Below are 19,308 nucleotides of genomic sequence, written 5' to 3'. Positions count from 1 at the left end.
GAGGGTGGTGGTGGTGAGGATGATGGTGATGATGGTGATGGTGGTGAGGATGGTAATGATGGTGATGAAGGTGGTGGTGGTGATGATGATGGTGATGAGGGTGGTGGTGGTGAGGATAGTGATGATGATGGTGAGGATGGTGATGATGATGGTGATGAAGGTGGTGGTGATGATGATGGTGATAAAGGTGATGGTAGTGATGGTGGTGAGGATGGTGATGATGATGGTGATGGTGGTGATGATGATGGTGATGGTTATGGTGATGGTGGTGGTGATGGTAGTGGTAACGCTGATGGTGGTGGCAAGGTGATGTTGATGGTGGTCACGATGATGGTGGTGATGGGATGATGAGGGTGATGATGGTGACAGTGGTGATGGTCTTCATAGTGATGGTGGTGGTGGTGATGGTATAGAAATGTTACAACAAAACTTTTCAACTACTCCAGGTAATCAGGAAGAAATAGGATAAAAAGAGAAAATCTAATTTTAGGCAATAGTTTTAACCTGCTTTTATTCCCAGATTTGTGAACAATTTAACAAGTATCAAAATGCCCTGATTTGGGTTTCATTTATTCACCTGACCCCTGCCCGTCCTCTACTAACAACTGGTCTCCTTCTAGAGCATTTGTTGAATATTTGTGGGTATGGACTCCATCCCAGGAGCAGTGTTGGATCTGGGGACGTAGTTGTGCCCAGGAGAGAGCCAACCCATTCCCAGGGTACAGGCACTGTGCTGCTTGGCAACGTGTCTCCATCCTCACACCTTACGCTCTGCGGCACCGTGTGCGTTTTCGAGCGCTTTTGTACATATTACCTCATTTGAAAGTGGAGAACTGGGGTTTCATCAGGTGTCCCTGGGGACTTTTCGTGCTGCTGTTGTCTGTTGCCCTCAGTGGGAAGTGTGTCCTGAAGGGCGTGCAGTCATGCTCGAGCTCAGACACTCACAAAGAGCCTTTTTCCACAGAGGAACAAGCAAAGGCCAAGGCGAGGTGGCACTCCTGACCTGGGGCAAGTCACACAAAAGAGCCCCGAAAAATGTCAGTTTTCTTCTCTTTTAAAAATCGGCCTGATGCGAGAATTTTGAAACAAACATCTGATGGTTGGGTATAGGTTTTGCACTAAATCTAACTTTGCAGATTATCTTCCTGTTCGTGTATTTCCATTAGCATTGGCAGGTTTTCATTCAGAAGAAAACAGATTTATTAAAAGGCTGGCTGACGCTCCAGAAGAAGTAGATGGCCTGCAATACGCATGGCCTGGTGCCGTGTGCAGAAGTGAAGTCATTCTGGCTGGCTAGACAGAGGGTGTGCTTGAATCCCTGGTGCGAGGCACAGCGCCCTGCTGTCTTGGGAAGGCAGACTCGTCAGAAAATCATGCCAAGGTTTGGGCTGTGGTTAATATTACCAGCCAGTCATTTTTCTGTAGGTTTGTTTCTGGGGCAAGTTGCCTTGGCATTTCCATCGATCATGTTGAGCATTCTGTCATTTGTTCTTCTTGGGGTTCACTTGTTTCTGGTGATTGTTGTTGACAGAACCTTTTGAAGATGCTCTCAGGAACCAGTCCTTGGGGCCTGCGCTGAGCAAAGCAGCCTCGGTGGAGTGCATCAGCCCCATCACCCCCAGAGCCCCAGATGCCAAGATGCTGGTGGAGCTGGAAGGGGAGCCTTGGTACCAAGGGGAGATGAGCCGGAAGGAGGCCGAGGGGCTGCTGAAGAACGACGGGGACTTCCTGGTCAGGAAGAGCGCCACCAACCCAGGTTCCTTCGTCCTCACGGGAATGCACAACGGCCAGGCCAAGCACCTGCTGCTCGTGGACCCGGAAGGCACGGTGAGCACGGGGCGGGACACGACCTGCCTCCTGACAACAGTCTCCCCTTGGTCTCTGTGCTGGGTGACCACACTTTCCCTCCACTACCCATGCGGACCGGCTGAGGTCTTGGCGGCCACTCCTCCGGGACCCGGGAGCCCAGGTGCAGAGGGCTTGTGAATTCAGGCCAGCACCGGGCTCGCGCTTGGAAAATCACGAGGCATGAGTTTCCAGCTTTAACGCTGATGTCCTTTACAATAAATACATACAAATACTGAGAAAGTCTTCCTGTCCAATACATTCTTAGTGGATGCAGAAGGGCAGGGGTCCTGGGCTTTCAGTATTTACCTCAAGTATCTCTAGAAGTTGAGTCACCGAGTTTGTGTTCCTAGAGTGCACGCCGTGATGAGGCCCTACATAAAGCCCCTATTAATTAGCCTCTTGCTTTCCCACTTGGGGAAGGCACACCTCGTGACAGTGAGTTTGGCCTTTCCTGGCAGCACGGTTGCGTCTAAGAGCTCTGTGGGTTTGCCTGCACTTCCCATCCTCCAGCCAATAAAGAGATTCGACTTGATCTTGGCACAGTCCAAGAATTATTAACTTGAATAAATATAATGACATTAACTGAACCGTTAAATAAATTCCAGGATTGTTGTTTAAAACCTGTTATCCAGTGAAAACAAAGATGCAGGTAACGTGATCAAATAGTAGCTAAGAACGTTGCCTGTCCTGATTGACAGGTAGGGACGAAGCCTCAGTCTTTGGTTGGACTTGAACACAATTTAATTTATTTTGGTGGCGGGGGACCGGACCTAATTTACGGCTTCAGGTGTCTACACCTCGGCTCTGTGCCCCCTCTCCCCTCTGCACCTGGACGACCCCTCCCTGGGAATGTAATGTGAATCCTTCCAACCCACCTTCTTCGGTGGTCGTGGGGATTTTTCCCACAGATATACGTCGGGGAAAATAGATACTGTGTGTCTGTGCATCTTAGAAGTTTGCAACCATGATAGTGCCCCTCAAGTCCCATTTCATTTCGTTCATTTTTCCCTCCACACGTGTTTTTGAGATCTGTCTGTGGTGCTTTCCACACGCGGAATCGTCACTTGGCTGGGCTGCCGGGCGTCCCCTGTCCGCGGCCACGCGTCACTTGTGGAAATGTCTCAGGAAGGGCTGAAGGCACTAGGAAGCCTCCTGCGTGTTTCCCCATGATGGTCTTTCTGGGGCACATCCTAGGACTGGGGTTCTTGCTCACAGGATGTGCGTATAGTGTTACCAGGGGCTTGTGTTTGCTTCCGGAATGGCTGGGCTACTGGGGGCGAGGCAGCCGAACACAGGCTTCCCTCCTCCTCCTCCTCCTCGTGTCGTCCTCCCAGCATGGCGCATCTGGGGCATGTGGCAAGGAGGAAAGCGTGTCTCCGTTGTTGGCTGTGTCGTCCTTCGACCCCGCGTCCACAGGTTCCTCCTGGAAACGTCACATTCCCACCGTTCCACCATGCTTCTCTTCTGATCGTCTCCCTGGACCCTTCTGCTGAGTTTCTCAGACATAGAATTTCCATATGAATGCTCCCACTTTTTCACATATCTGATCATTTTGTCCGTGATGTTCTCCACCAAATAGAAGATTCCCTTTTATAAAGGTTTACGGTCTTGAGTTTTAGAAGATTTCCTCACCTGCAGTCACAAACATACTGTGTTCTATGTTTTCTTCGTTTGGCTTTGAAAGCTTTATTTTTCACATTTATGCTTTAATTCTCACTAGAGGTACTTCGAAGATGACCTAAGATAGGGACCCCACGTTGCTTAGATCTCCAGGCAGTGAGCCAACGTTGGGTCATTACGGATGGTCCTTGTGTGACGCACTCTGCGCTCTGCATGTCCGGCTGTTTCTCAAGTGTCTGCCCTGTTCTGTCCAGCTGACCATTCAGTCCTGGTACAAGTACCACGCCGTTTGGTCATTATGGCTTTGAAACATCTGGCTTAACACCTTCCTCTTGAAACTCCTTTTTGTGTTCTCTAGTGTAGCTTTCTCAGACCTTTATTCCTCTTTGTTCTGGTTCCAGAGTCAGTTTATCCAGGCACCGAAAATGCATGATTTTGGTAGGACTGGCGTTGAATTTACAGATGAGTTTCAGGGGAGTGCTGATCGTTTTTAGCATTAAATCATCACATCCACGAACATGGCATGATCTCTACTCATTTAGTGTTAAGATGTCCTTTGTTAGAATTTAAAAATTCTCTCCAGGAAGTTCCTGTGCTTCCTCTGTTTGGTTCCTTCCTAGAGTGTCTGGTTTTAATTTTGTAAGTGGTGTGTTATTTTGGTTACGTTTTCCCAACGATGATTGCTGCAGGGAGAGGAATGTGGTGTGATCTCATGCCCAGAAATCTTGCTGATTGCAGAGGTTTTTCCAGAACAGTGGTCGTGCCATGGCAAACACCAACAGCCATGTCTCCTGCCTTCCTGCCTCCGACCCTGCGGGATGGTCTCGCCCCACCGCGCTCACCGGGCGCCCTTGGGCGTTGACCGGGAGAGGGCGCCCTTGTCTTGTTCCCAGCCTGTAAGGGGCTGTTGGAGGCTTTGTTCCATTAAGAATGATGCAAGCTTTGGGTAGATTGTCTTCATCAGCCCAAAGGATGTCATTCCCTCATTCATTCGCTCACTGCACAATGGTGCACCGAATAGCTACCAAATCCAGGCATTGGTTTTGACACCTGGGCTATGGCCAAGAACCTGTTACAAAACGCACCCTCTGCTTGTGTGGAATTTGTATGTATTAATTTCTTAATTACTTTTGTGATATTGGATTTTATCAAATGCTTCTTCAGCATCGCCTGAAATAATGTAATAATGATGTCTTTTCTTGAGTCCGTGAACATGGGGATTTGCACAGGCAGGTTTTTCTGATGCTACGTCCTGGCATGAGCCCTGCTGGGTCCTGACATAGTCTTCACGAGCTGCGTTGCTGGATTTGGGGATCTAACACTAACTTTAGGGTGTTTCCAGCTGTGCTTCCTAAGTGAGGTTGGTCTTCATGGTCTTTGCTGCCTTTTGCTTGTGTTACGCATCTGGTTGGGGTGTCAACATTATAGGGTTATGTTCACCTCTTACAACAAGCTAGGCTCACCCCGGATCAGAGAAGCCTTCCCTCCCCGTCGCATCTCACATAGAATCCCCTGGAGGGCCCCTATTTATGCACCGTGATTTATTTTCACCTTGAAGCCCTTATCACAAACGGGCGCTCATTTATTTGCTAACCTGCTTATTAAGTGGTTTTCCCCCCTGGATTGTCATCTCTGTGAGGCGAGCAGCCCTAGTCAACGCGCTACCCCAGCACCTAGAAGAGCGGGTGCTCGACATGCATGTGGCAGGTGAAGGAGGCACAGAGGGACATGGGGCTTTCGCGGGAGCTGAGAGCCCCAGAGTCCACATGGTGCTAAGGGGGCCGAGCTACTGATGGGGATGTCATCACAGATAAGCTTTTCTAAACAGAATCTGTGCAGAGCGATTTCCATTTGCAAGGGCTGCTACTAATGCATCTCTGTTTTCTGAAAGAAAATACCCAAGCAAATCTGTGAAAAGATAAAAATTGTAATTGAAACTTCAGGTATTTTTTAAGGATGAGAAGTTCATAGTTTACCTAAATTGTACCATCTCATAGAGCGAAGACAGTTAATGTTTTATTTACTCAGTCCTTACAGACACAAGGATGATTAAGGAAGGACAGGTATGACCACTACCATTCACACACGCACGGGGGGCAGGAAAGTGCCGCAGGTCGGGGGGGGCCAGGCTGCGGCCGTGAGTTCACACCAGGTGCTGGAGCGAGCCCGACCCCAGGCTGTGCTGTCCACACAGCTTTAATTTCGGAGGAGAAGTCTGTAGTGCCGCTGAGAAAAACTGTAAGTCCCACCTCCTAATAACTGTTCTTTTGGGAGGCTTTTTGCTGGATCTGCTGATCTAGTTTAATTGATCCAGTGGAGGAGGGCTTCAGCTGAGAAAGACTTAATCACAAATGTAATGTCGCTTCCTTGCTGTTAGGACACCAAAATAGACGATGAACACATTCTCTTCAATATTTATTCATCTGATTTTCATGGTAATTGGTTGGTCCCTGACTATAAAGGGGGAAACTTGGCAGAACAGATTACTCAGAGAAAGAAGGATGCAAAACAGTTCTGAGTCTAAATTTACTGCAGAGTACACCAACCTGTGCGCCTTCCCACTGCACACTGGTCGTGCAAGACGGGGGCTCCTGGGGTCGCTGGAACCTCGGGGCACGAGGAGGGCAGTGGCAGGGCTCCTGAGTCCCGGGCAGGTGTGGGGCCGCAGCTGGGCCGACGCCGGCACCAGGCTCTGCAGGAGCGGCTCCAGAGGTGGAGTCTGGAGCGCTGGTTTCTTCTGCAACACCTTCACCATCATTCAGTCAGCCCTCTTGAGCCTAAGATATTCCCTGAGGCCCCCGTCCTGGATTCGTCCCTTTGGCGGGAAGGGCCAGCAGAGCGGGGCAGGCACGTGCTTGCGTTCAAATGAGAGGCACCTGCACCGTGGCTGGTGTTCCGTGGGCTTCCCGAACGTGGTCTCGGGGCGTGGCACCTTAGAAAAGCACAAGCTGGCTTTGCATTTGGGAAATCACAAAACAATGCCAACCGTCCAACACCCCACATTTATTAGGATTTTATTTTATTCTGAGAGTAATTAAGAAAACAAATCTGCCCTATCCCTCCACTTAAAAAAGCCTTGTTATTTTAAAATTCCCTTTGTCTCAGGCCAACTAGGCTATGCTGAATTGACAAATGACTGGTTTGAGCTGGGTGTGTGTCAGGAGGCTCTTCTTCCCCCCAGGTCCTTGGTTGGGTGACTCGGGTCCTGGGGGGCCTCTGTCTCCCGGGTCTGCCTTGTTAACCTGGGGGCTCCAAGGAGGAGAGAGGGGTGGAGAGAGCAGGGCTGTCGGTGGCCTTGCCGGGGACTCTTGGGCCCACACGGACCTGACTGCAGGGGACACGAGAGCCATGCAAGTTGCAGCTGGTGGGTAGGGCCGTCATGTCTTTTAACTTTGTATCATGTAACACCTGCAAAGTATAACTGAGCAAGACGTTACGAGACTTTGATGGGAAGCGACAGCCCGGGCCGCTCACCCCATCCGACCCCAATCCCGAGCGGCAGGTGCACCAAGTTCTGTCTGCAGGTGCCCTCCTGGTGCTCAAGAGGCTCTTCAGAGATTTCATATCTTACGGGGTCATTTCTTGATGTTCCCTCTGAAAAAATGAAAGGTTAGCCTCTTTTTCAGTTTTTGACAAGTGTTTCCATTTTTCTAGGTCGTCTCTGTGCATGTAAACATACAGAGACTGTGTTGGTCCAGCAGCATCCGTCCCTTCCGTGCCGCCTCCCCATCCTCCCGCTCTGTCATCCCCACCTTCTGTGTTTTCTGAATGCACAGACGTAGAGACAAGAGTATTGAACTCCTGTGTACCTATTACTCGCTGCAAAGTTTACTAATGCTGTTCTGATCTCGCTTCACCCCATCCACTTGTGGGGAGGATATTTTCTGAGAGGACAGCTCTCTTTTTCGGAATGATCTGAGGCTACCTTGCTCCAATGCGCCATCGCCCCGGGTACAAATGGGAGTGTCGTGCACTCACAGCCGGGGTCCCGTTCAGCTACCAGAATCGGCTCTCCACCCCGAGGGGCCACCACCTGCTCTGCCTTCCTGCACCCCTCCGCCCAGCTGCCCCAGGAAGTGGTGTTCGCGAGCGTTCACCTGGAGGCTGGACGAAGGGACCTTGGTCCGGCTTCTCCTCTGCAGACTCTCTCCTTCCCTTGTAATTATAAAATATTTGCGGGGGGAGGCACAGTGAAGCTTCGTATACACCCTCTATCCAACCAAACTTTCACCCTGCTAATGAATTCGTTTTCACCCGTGTGGACTGACGGCTCCCTGTGTGGTTCAGGGGGTTAGCACCAGCTGCCCTATCTGCTTCCTGCTCCTTTGAGTGGGTTTCAGTGCCCCTCTGATGTGGCCTCATTCTTTTGTACCTTCTTCCTTCAAATACACAATGGCCTCTGCTGCAGTCCTGTGATCAGCCACTTCTCTGAAGGAACCCCGGCCTGGCTCTTTTTCATAGGGAGACCAAGATCTGCACTTGGGGGTGTGGAGCACCTGCAGCTCAAGATGGACAGATTGGTGCAGACACGGGCATGCATACACATGTGCGTATCTGTGTGCATTTCTGTGTCTCCATGTGTTAGAAATCATATGTTCACAATAATTCTTCCAATTCCACTCTGATATCGCAGAGTTCATCCTACTTTTTTCTTTTTCTACATTTGTAACTCTCTTCTCCAACAACAAGAAGCCTGACCCCTTAGCCATAGTATTTTCACCTCTCTCTGGTTAACTCACCTGCACGACATGCCCCCCCCACCACAGCCACTGCCCCTCCCCTCGCGGATGCCACCCTCACCCTGTGGGGCGGCAGCATCTCGGCGCAGCCATTCCCCGTGGGCTCCCTGTCCCCCTGAGCATGCTCTGACCACCCCCTCCCAGCCCTGATGCCCATCGGGCCTCTGACAGCCCACACCTGCCTCGTGCTCGCTCCTGACTCAGCCTGGACTCCGGTGTCCCGTGGGGGGCCACTGGGGGCGCCCCCACCTGAAGCACAGACATCTGTCTTCCTTGGCGTTTGGACTGATTGTTCATTCAGGAAGGAGAGGCGATGGAGAGCGAGGGGAGGGAGGAGATCCTCAGAGCTTTCGACAGCGTATCCAGGCGGCCTGCCGTCCCTCTCACGAGTACTTCAGCGTGGTCTCCTACCACAACAACACGACAGCATTGTTATAGCCGACGAAGCTAAAGATAGTGACTTCACATATTCAAATTGCCCTGAGTATCTCAAAGACGTTCTTTGTATAGTACGTGTGTTGGAATCAGAATTCAAACGTGGTCCACGTGGTGCATCTTATTCTATTTTCTTTCCGTTTCCCCCGACACCAGTGGTTTGTTTGAGTGACTAGACATGTATTTGTCTGTAGAATATCCCACAGTATGATTTGGGTTGTTGTGTCCCCCTGTGGCTTCATTTCCCTGCTTCTCTGACCCCCACATTTTCTATAAACTGATAGACACAGAGGCTTTAAAAACAGCCTCAGTGGGATATGATGCACACGCACACCCGTTTCAAGTGTATGATTCAGTGCTCCTCAGTATACTCACAGATGTGTGCATCCATCACCGAAGTCGACTTGGAACACGATTATCACCTGCGAGAGGAACGCGACAGCGTCCGTCCGTCACCTCGCCAGCCTCGCAGCCCCTAGTCCCTTAGCATCTCCATGTTCTCCCTTCTGGACTTCCCTAGGAATAGAATCATGTGACTATGTAGACTTTTGTGACTAACCTCTTTTCCCGAGTGCGGTGTTTTCCAGGTTCATCCATGTCGTAGTGTGGGTCAGCAGCTCGTTCCTTCCTGTGGCCAAGTAACGTGCCACCTACGGACAGACCACATTTACTTGTGACGGGTCTGCCGATGAACATTAGGCTGTTATGAGCAATGTTGCTGCAAATATCATGTCCACGTTTCTGTGGGGACGTGTGTGTCCATTTCTCTTGGACCTGTACCTCGGAGTGGATTTGTTGGGTTGTAGGCTAACTCTATAATCTGTCACTTGAGGAACCATCAGACGGTTTTTCAAAGCAGCTGCACCATTCTCTGTTCCAACTCACGGCGTGCAAGGGCTCCGATTTCTCCACACTGCTCCTACCCTTGTCATTGTCCACCGTTTCCATTCTGGCCGTCCTTGTGGGTAGGAGGTGGGACACCATTGTGATTTTGACTTGTGTTTCCATGATGACTAATAATGTCACGCATCTTTTCAGGTGCTTATTGGCTTTTTATGTATCTTCTTTGGAGACACGTCTATTCAAATCCTTTGGCAATTTTTTTCTTCCTTCTTTTCAGATTTTTTTTATTGTGGTAAAATACATAAAACATAGAATTTACCACCGAAACCAGGCTGAGTGTAGAGTTCAGTGGTATGGAGTGTGTGTGTGTGGGATACAACCACCCCCACCAGCCATCTCCAGAACGCTCTTCATCTTGCAAAACCGAAGCTCTGTCCCCATTAGATAACTCCCTGTTCTCTCCACCCCCCGCACCAGGCATCCTCTGTCCTACTTTCCATCTCTATGAATTTGACTCCTCTAAGGACCTCACGTGAGTGGAATCACACAGTATTTGTCCTTTGGTGCCTGGCCGATTTCACTCAGCATTGTGTCCTCAGGGTTCATCCTCGCTGTAGTAGGTATCAGATCTCCTTCCTTTTCAAGCGTGCATATGGTTCCATCGTGTGGATGGACCACGTGTTGCTTACCCATTCATCATTTGATGGACACCTGTGGTGCTTCCACATTTTAACTAATGTGGAAAACGCTGCTATTAACACAATATACAGACATCTTTTTGAGACTCTGCTTTCAACTTTTCAGGTAGCCACCTAGAAGTGGAATTGCTGAGTCATATGATAATCCATTAACAAACGTTTTTCGAGAAACCATCAGTTTACAGTGGCTGCACCATTTTCACCAACAGTACGTACACGAGGGTTCCAATTTCTCCTCATCCTCGTCAACACTTGCTGTTTTCTGGTTTGGGGACAGTAGCCATCCTAACAGGTGTGAGGTGGTATCTCATTGTAGCTTTGATTTGCATTTCCCTGGTGATGAGTGATGTTGAACATCTTTTCATGTGCTTGTTGATCATATGTAGATCTTCTTTGAAGAAATGTCAATTCAAGTTCTTTGCCCATTTTTGAATCAGGTTGTTTGTTTTTCATTGTTGAGTTTTAGGAGAACTTTATATATTCTGGATATTAATCCTTTATTAGACGAGATGCACAATTTACAAATTTATCCCCCCATTCTGTGGGTTGCCTTTTTATTCTGTTGATAGTTCTTTTAATGCACAAAACTTTATGATTTTCATGATACCCAATTTGTCTGGCTTTTCTTTTGCTGCCTGTGTGTTTGGTACCATATCTAAGAAACCACTGGAAATTCAGTGTCTTGAAGCTTTTGCCCCGTGTTTTCTTCTAAGAATATTAGGTCTTACATTTAGGTTTTTGATCCATTTTGAGTTAATTTTTGCATGTGGCATTAGCTCTGGTTACTTCATTCTTTCGTATGTGGATCTAGTCTTCCCAGCTCCATTTGTTGAAAAGATTGTCCCTTTCCTATTGAATGCTCCTGGCACTGCAGTCAAAAATCACTTGACCATATATGCCAGCGTTCATTTCTAAGCCTCTCTGTTCTTTTCCACTGGCTTATATGCCAATCTTTATATCCATTCCACACTGCTTTGATGACTGTAGCTTTGTAATCAGTTTTGGAATCAGGAAGTGTGGGTCCTCCAACTTTGTCAAATTTGTTGGTCTTTTCAAAGAACCAGCTTTTGGTTTCATTGATTTCCTGTGATTCCTATTCTCTGTTTATCTCTGCTTTAATCTTTATGATGTCCTTTTTCCTGCTTGCTTCAGGGTTAATGTGCTTCCTTTTTTTAGTGTCTTAAGGGAGGTTAAGTTATTTGTGAGTTTCTAAATTTTCCTCCTGCTGTTGGGGAAAATGAGTGCTCATGTGGGATGAGGTATTGATTGGAAGGATGTAAGCAATTGGCATACAAGGTTGCAAGGTTGATTCTTGACATTGCAGCCCCTGGGGACTGATGTGAGCCTGGCATTCTCTGGCACTGTGTCCACTGGGTCTAGGAAGGACCTGAACTTCACCTTAATTTCAAATCTGGGGGAGGCCAGGCAATGTGGCTAGGTGGGTCTATATCCCACTTGGGCTAGTTGTATTTGGGCTGGATCCTCTGGGGGTGGAGGGTCTACCGGTGGATCCAGCCCAAGCTGAGACATTGGACAAAGGGCAGCAGGTCTGAGTGTGCAGCCTGTTCCAATGGAACCAGATTTTAATTAGGAAGCATCTCTGTCGGATGGCTTTGCCCGAGCTGGTGTGACCTTTTGGAAGAGAACAGATATAATCATTCTGTCGTTGGTGGAGTGTACTTGTTAGTGTACAATCTCTATATGGTATTTCTAACTGCCGGGCACCTACTTTAAATGTTCCCCAGGCAACTCGAGCCCACCATGCCTAAAGCAGAAAGTATGGGCTCCACCCCCTTGCCCACTGCCCTGTAGACTCCTTCCCATGGCTCGCCCTGCCCCCTAGCCTCAGCCACCAACACCTTCCTCCTCACACATGTTTAATTTTATAAGAAACCACCAAACCATCTTCCAAAGTGGCAAGTCCCACCAGCAGTGAGGAGAGCTCCTCCTGCCGCACATCCCCACCAGCATGTGGGGTGGTCATTGTTCTGGATTTTGGCCATTCTAATAGGTGTGTAGTGGTGTCTCATTTTAATTTGTGTTTCTCTGATGATGGGTGATGCAGAGCATCTTTCCATGTGCTTATTTGCCATCTGTACATCTTCTTTGGTGAGATCTGGTTGTTTGTTTTCTCATTGTTAGTGTAAAGATTTCTTTGTATGTTTTGGATACCGGCTCATGAGATGTGTCTTTTGTGAATATCTTCTCTCAGTCTGTGGCTCGTCTTCTCACTCTCTTGACTGTGTCACTTGTGGGGCAAAAGTTTTTAATTTTAATAAAGTTCAGCTTATTATTTCTTTCATTCATGAATCAGGCCTTTGATGCCATATCCAAAAGGTCATCACCAAACCCACGGTCATCTAGGCTTTCCCCTGTGTTATCTTGTAGGAGTTCTGTAGGGTTTTTTTTAAAGATTTTATTTACTTATTTGAGAGAGAGAGAAGGAGAGACTGTGAGAGAGTACAAGGGGGGAGGAGAGGGAGAAGCGGGCTCCCTGCAGGGCAAGGAGCCCGATGTGGGGCTCGATCCCAGGACCCTGGGATCATGACCTGAGCTGAGGGCAGATGCTTAACCGACTGAGCCACCCAGGCACCCCAGGAGTTCTGTAATTTTGCATTTTACATTTAGATCTGTGATCCATTTTGAGTTCGTTTTTGTGAAGGGTGTAAGGTCTGGTCTAGGCTCTTTTTCTTTTCTTTTCTTTTTTTTTTTTGCATGTGGATGTCCAGTTATTCTAGCACTATTTGTTGAAAATGCTATCTTTGCTTTTATTTCCTTTTTTTGTCTTATTGTATACCTAGGACTTCCACTGTGGTGTTGAAAAGGAGTGTGAGACCAGACATCCTGGCCTTGTTCAAGTTTCTTTTCATGAAGGAGGATGTTAGTGGTAGGATTTTTGTAGATGTCTTTATCAAGTGGAGGAAGTTCCCCCTGTATTCCTGGTATATTGAGAATTTTTACCAGGAATCGGTTGAATTTTGTTAAATGCCTTTTCTGTATCTATTGATTTGATCATGCAGTTTTTTTGTCTTTAGGCCTAATGATGTGATGGAGTACGTTAATTGATTTCAGAATGTGGAAGCAGCCTTGCACACCCAGGACACATCCCACTCGGTCATGGTGTGTAATTCTTTTTGTACATTGTTGGATTCAGTTTGCTAATTTTTTGTTGAGGATTTTTGCATCTGTGTTAGTAAGAGATATCGGCCTGTAGTTCTCTTTTCCTGTAATGTCTTTGTCTGCTTTTGATATTAGAGCAATACTGGCCTCAAAGAGTGAGTTAAGTAGTATTCCTTCTGCTTCTGTCTTCTGAGTGAGATTGTAGGGACTTGGTACAATTTCTTCTTTAAGTGTTCGGTAGAATTCACCAATGAACCCATCTAAGCCTAGTGCTTTCTGTGTTGGCAGATTATCAATGACTGATCAGTTTTTAAAATACACCTAGGCTTATTCAGACCGTCTCTTTCTTCTTCTAAGAGTTTTAGGAGGTTGTATCTTTCAAGAAACGGACCCATTTTTATCTGGGTTGCCAAATTTGTGGGCCTAGAGTTGTTTCTAATATTCCTTTATTATCCTTTTAATGTCCACAAGATCCATAGTGATGGCCCTTCTTTCATTTCTGATATTAGTAATTTGTGTCCTCTCTCATTTTTTTCTTAGCCTGGCTGGAGGCTTATTAATTTTTATTTATCTTTTTGAAGGACCAGCTTTGAGATCATCGATTTCTCTATTGATTCCTGTTTCCAATGCCATTTGTTTCTACTCTAATTTTTTTTTTATTCTTTCTCTAGTTTCCGAAGTTAAAGCTTAGATTATTGATTTCAGATCTTTCTTCTTTTTTGAACCACATAGCAGGGGGTTCCGTCCATACAGATAGCTCTGTGGGCTGCAGGTTCTCTGGGCAGGAGCCAGACTGGAGTTTCAGCAAGTATTTATGGGAATAGAGTAAACTGGCCTACTTCTTTAGGCGGTAAATTTATATCACTTACCTCTTCCGTGTGCCTTTATTTGCATGTGTGTGTGTTTATGGCGGCCAGCCTACACACTCCAAAGATGCTGAGCAGTGAGCTCTCAGCTTGGGCGGCATGTTGGAATCACAGGGTTTTTGTGAAACGCCCTGGTGGCCGAGCCCCACCCCGAGCTCCTGGTGGAGCTGGCCTGGGCATGGGGCTTACTGAACGCACTCAGGTGGTTTGGATGTGAGCCCAGGTGGACGCTACTGTCTCAGACACTTCTCATCATAAATCCTCATTCACCCGTTGCCCCAGAACTTAAATGAGTATTAATTGCTAAAAAGTGGGAAAAAGAAGTCAACATCAAGACAACACCCCAACAGTAGTCTCAAGCTGAGTTCTTAGTGTCCCTCACCCCTAAGAAAGGGGCCTGCCCATGTCACCCCGGGGTCTTTCTAGGACGGGAATTCTAAGGAACTTGGGAAGATTAAAGAACCTCAATGAAAAAATGCCTAAGAGTCTTGCAAAAATATTTCTTTCTGAACGTGCCCATCAGGTTGCCTCCTCCATGAGGCTCAATGCCCAGGAGTTGGGAGCCCCATGGACCAGAGGGTCCCTGCCCCTTGGGTGCTTACAGAGACTGGTGGCAATGGGGGCCTGCCTCAGAGTGGGACCCCAGGAGAGGAAAACATCCTCATTCCAAAGCTTCTGCTATTGCCTTTGTTGGTAGAGCCCAGAGCAGATGGCCTGGGGGCTTCGATGGGCCCACCTGGAGTATAGACTGGGGGCGGGAATGAGGTCAGGGCTGAAGTCCCAGAGATAGACATCCCATTGGTGGGTTGGTAGAGAGGGAGAGGCAAGAGGGTCACGTTAGGGGTGGGAGTGAGAATACTGGGACAGATAAGGGAGGAGGAGAACAGAAGCGCCCTCAGAGTCCCCGAGGGAAAGGTGGGGAGAGCTGATTGCCCCCGGGCAGGGATGGCCTCTACCAATAAGGCTGGAGAGAGAGGCCAGGCCCCCAGGGCATCCCAGAGCCATCATGAGGGTCATCTAAGGGCCTGGAGGGCCAGCAGGTGTAGCCACGCACCTGCGCCCTGCCCCATCTCTCACCCCCCGCCAAAAGAACCGGCTGCGAGGGGGATGGTATCCAGAGCAGCCTGGGAGATTGCTCCGGGCCAGGCCTCATCTGCCTTCTTCAAGGGTGGTCTACACTGGGAGTGTAGCAGCTCAGGGACCAGGGCACAGGCCCAGTGAACAGACGGAAGTGGTGGGACCCGGCAGATGTGTCTCTGAGAGTGTGGGGGCCCCGGGGAGGCGCCACTCGGGTCCCCGTGGTCTGGCTGGCTCCGAACACGTGTTCTCTCTCGTCTGCCTGTGTGTCACGTGTTCCTGCCCTCTGTGTCTCTCCCAGATCCGGACGAAGGACAGGGTCTTTGACAGCATCAGCCACCTCATCAACCACCACCTGGAGAACAGCCTGCCCATCGTCTCGGCCGGAAGTGAGCTCTGCCTCCAGCAGCCGGTGGAGAAGACCCTGTGACCCGCCAGCCAACCTGTCCTGACCCCACGCCAGTGCTCAGGAGCCCTGGGTCTTCCCGGGAGACGGGCATGGGGACTCCGGAAGCTCGGGCCACTGCCCGCAGGCTCAGAGCCTCGTCCAAATCCCCAGGAGGAAGGTGTCCGTCAAGTGCAAGTTTCATAAACTTGTTCTGATTTTCTCATGTGCATATTAAAGGTGTACATACCTATACATCCTGTACAAATTATCCCTCTATATTTATATTTTTTAAGACTAAGAAAGATGTAAGACTAACGTTCTGTGCTGTATGTTTTTAATGGGAAAAAAAAAAGCTTGACTGTAGTTGTCCGGGCAAAAATTTAATTCAGCTGACCCATTCTACTGAGAAATTCCACTAGGAAGGTGTTACCTGCGGGTTTTACCTGGTAAGCCCCACTCGGGGAAGAGAAGCAAGCAGGAGGGCTGGAAATCACCGTGGAGCTGTAGCAGAAGAAGGCAGGATGCTCCCCAGAGCGGTTTAGCTCTGCACGTATCGCTCCATGAACGGTTGGTCCCGGCGCCCGCCACTCCACGTCGCCGGCGCCCCTTCCCCGGTGATGCCGCCTCCCCCGCTGTCGGCCTCACACCTATGTGCTCATGACGCCCGACAGCCGGTCCGGCCGCGCTAGGGAGCAGGCGGTGCCCCAGCTGTTTCGGGTGGTGCCGAGCACAGGAATGCTGTCCGCCTTGACCGCTGTTGTCCAGGGGTCTGTTTGACGGCCAGACGTGGCACAAAGTGAGCCTCAGGGACCAAGAGCATGCTTCCCTCGTTCTCATCTGTATAACGACAAACCGGTACGTGCGGACGGCTGGTGGGGGCAAAGCCTTGGTTTCTGTGTCCTGCTAGCCAGTAGGCTGACCGCAGGCTGCTGGGGTAGCTGCCAGGAAATTGCCCCCCCCGTTACGTCCAGCAGAGAAAAATGCACGTGTGCGCGCTCGAAACATTCGCACACTGGCCGTTGTTCCTGCTCCACATTTGCCTCAGGCAGGGGACTCGGGCGTCTGGGGGATCGGTTTGAGGTTTTGCTTCTCGAGTGGTTGGTGGGTAAAGTGGCTGTCTCTGCAACAGATTTCCCAGTTGCTCCCTGGAAAGGGCCCAGGATTTCTTACTGGGTCATTTGGTGTCAGGAGGTCGACAGTGTTTCCAACTTCTAAAAAACACCTGGGTTGAGGTTACCTCGTGATTTAACAGATGCCGCCTTTTAAAAGCGAGAAGGACTCATCCATTGGTTGGCATCCTGTCAGCGGGGCCACAGCCCAGGCTCCCGTCCCGTGCCGTCCCACAGCCCACGGCGGCCCTGGATCAGGGCAGCGGGACTTTCTGCACGCTGGCATGGGGCAGGAGTAAATTCGATGCTTCAGGAATGAGGAGTTAAGGGTGGATTTTGAAAACTCTGATGAGTAATGATTCTGCAAAGTTCTAATGTTAAATGAGCCCCATTTCTGTTTTCAGGGGTGGGTGTGTGTCCAGGACGGTAGATGGGGTGGAGCTCGTGGGTGAGGATGGGTTGGGCAGGTCCGAAGATCTGTGTGGGGACTTCTTAGGAGTTTTCGTCCTTTGAGGATCCCGTGAGTCCAAGAAGACAGTGGCTTCAATCTTCTAGAATGTTCTGCCATGGATTGGAACTAATGTAGGACCACCGTCTCTTCCTGGTGCGGTTCTGGTTTCAGTCACAGTATGGATACCCCACTCCATGTTACCCAGAAGCAGTGAGAGCTGAACGGGGCTGGGGCAGCAGCTGGTTCAGTGGGGGGCCGGCTGTGGGAACCCCCCTGCGCCCCATCCTCTGGAGGCCTGCATCCCTGCAGACATACATAGAGGTCCCACCCCTGTGTGCCAGTGTCCACACATATAAAAAAATGGGTAAAATGACTTTTCTCTGGACCGCCTGTGGGGCCCAGCTGGGTAATCTTAAGGGCACGCCCCAAATGCTAATGTTTAAAGGCAAGTAGGCTGGTTAGGGACCCTGAGCCCCTGGACAGCTCACCTGCTTTCTTTGCCCTCCTGGGGATATGAGAAACAGTCATCTGCAGGGTTTAGAGCTCTCTGCTGTGAAGTCAGTGATTATCTCAGTGGTGATAAGCAATATATATCCTGTTTTTTTGCATGAGAAGCAATTTAGAAAATTAGAAATATTGAGGGGAGATCACATTTGTTTCAATATTAATTCAAAATATGTATTTTTAAGTTCAGATTCCAGGATTGCTTACAACCCAACAGGGCCAGTGGGAACCCCTGCAGCTGCTGGAGCACCCAACAGACCCAGCAGATGGCTGCCATTCTCTCATCTTCCTCCCTCCGCTGTGTGAAGCGGGTTGGGACTCCACAGGTCACTGCAGCTCCCCTTCAAGGCCGTGGGATGGGCATCATGGGGAGCCCCACTCACAGGGGGAGAAACTGAGGCACGGTGCCCCCCCCCCCGTTCTAAGCCACGCGGCAGGTGGGCTCTGCTGCACCTGGAGCTCAGGATTCCCAGGCAAAGACCGGCCACTCCCTGCCCAGCCTGGGTCCCCCCTTCGCCTGGACCTGGACTGCACCTCTGCCAGGCAGGGCTGTGTTCCCGGACCCCCGAATCCCCGGGTACATTCGCTGCTCACTGTGCCCGGCCCCCCGGAGCCCTCAGTGCACGAGGCCTGCTGCCTCTGCCCATGGTGCACCGGGCCTGCTGCCTCTCCTGCCCAGGCCTCTGGGCATGCTGGGCATGCGTGGCAGTCCCACAGGCCCACGATGGCCCCACTGTGGTGTGGCCCCAGAGACCCCCACCCACTGCCCCTCCCACCCACACCACGGCGTGTGAATGAGCAGGACTTCCAAATGACCTTCTCGTCCCACTGGAGCCTGCGGGTCCCTGTGGGGCTGCCCACCCGTGGTTTCAGCAAGCGCTGATGCTCAAGGCCCTGAACTGCCCTGTGCACTCTCTGATAACACATTCAACCATCTCCCGCCCCAACTCTGTGCGGACACGGCCTCTCCCAGGCTTTTATACCCGAGAGGCCACGGGGCCCAGTGGCCGCGTGGCTGTGACCCGTGTTCACATCTCGGGTGTTGGGGTGGGTGGGCGGACCACGGCCCAGGTGCAAGGATGGAGCGCTGCTTTCAGGCTTGCCAGATGCCGCGTGGCTCCTTCTCATAAGTGACACATTGAGACGAATGTCCTGGTCCTTCTTTCCCTGAATCAGTCCCCAGGTGAAGGCGATTCCCACGAGATCACAGGCTGCCCCTGGCAGCGCCGGCGTCCTCCCCCAGAGCCGCGTGGCCTCACGCTTGTTGCTGGGTGTCTGTGAGCGGTGGCCCACCCCCTGCACCCCGCCCCCCCGCCACGAGATGGAGCGGAGGTGCTGGTGAATATACGGAAACAGGAAGGACAGTTGCTTCCTGGGACACTTCATGAGCACATGTGATGGGCTCCCTCTCCGTGTTCACACACCTGCGGTCCATCCGCACCTTTCTGCAGGTGGTGACAGCCCGATAGCAGAGGGGATAGGGATTGTGGAAATACTGCACTTAGGTCACTGTGTGTCGCAGACAAATCTCGGTCCTGAGTTTTAGAATAATATCTGGGTCTGTAGTGAAAGTTTAAAAATTGGTCCTGAGAGAGATGAATTGGGAAAAC

General features: G+C 50.1%; 1 protein-coding gene across 1 annotated transcript in view; it reads left to right on the top strand.

The window, feature by feature from the left end:
- SHC3 (SHC adaptor protein 3) overlaps positions 1-15,715 on the top strand; it is a 92,359-nt gene extending 76,644 nt beyond the window's left edge. Inside the window, exons 11-12 of the mRNA XM_021694406.2 lie at positions 1,532-1,827; positions 15,548-15,715. Coding sequence (XP_021550081.2) covers positions 1,532-1,827; positions 15,548-15,676 — 425 coding nt within the window. The 3' untranslated portion in view covers positions 15,677-15,715. The remainder of the gene's footprint in view (positions 1-1,531; positions 1,828-15,547) is intronic.
- Positions 15,716-19,308: the final 3,593 nt, after the last annotated feature.

This window comes from Neomonachus schauinslandi, chromosome 13, assembly GCF_002201575.2.
Source record: "Neomonachus schauinslandi chromosome 13, ASM220157v2, whole genome shotgun sequence".
Classification (NCBI taxonomy): Eukaryota; Metazoa; Chordata; class Mammalia; order Carnivora; family Phocidae; genus Neomonachus; species Neomonachus schauinslandi.
The sequence above is the reverse complement of the archived record's forward strand: the minus strand, read 5'-3'. Positions and strand labels throughout refer to the sequence as shown.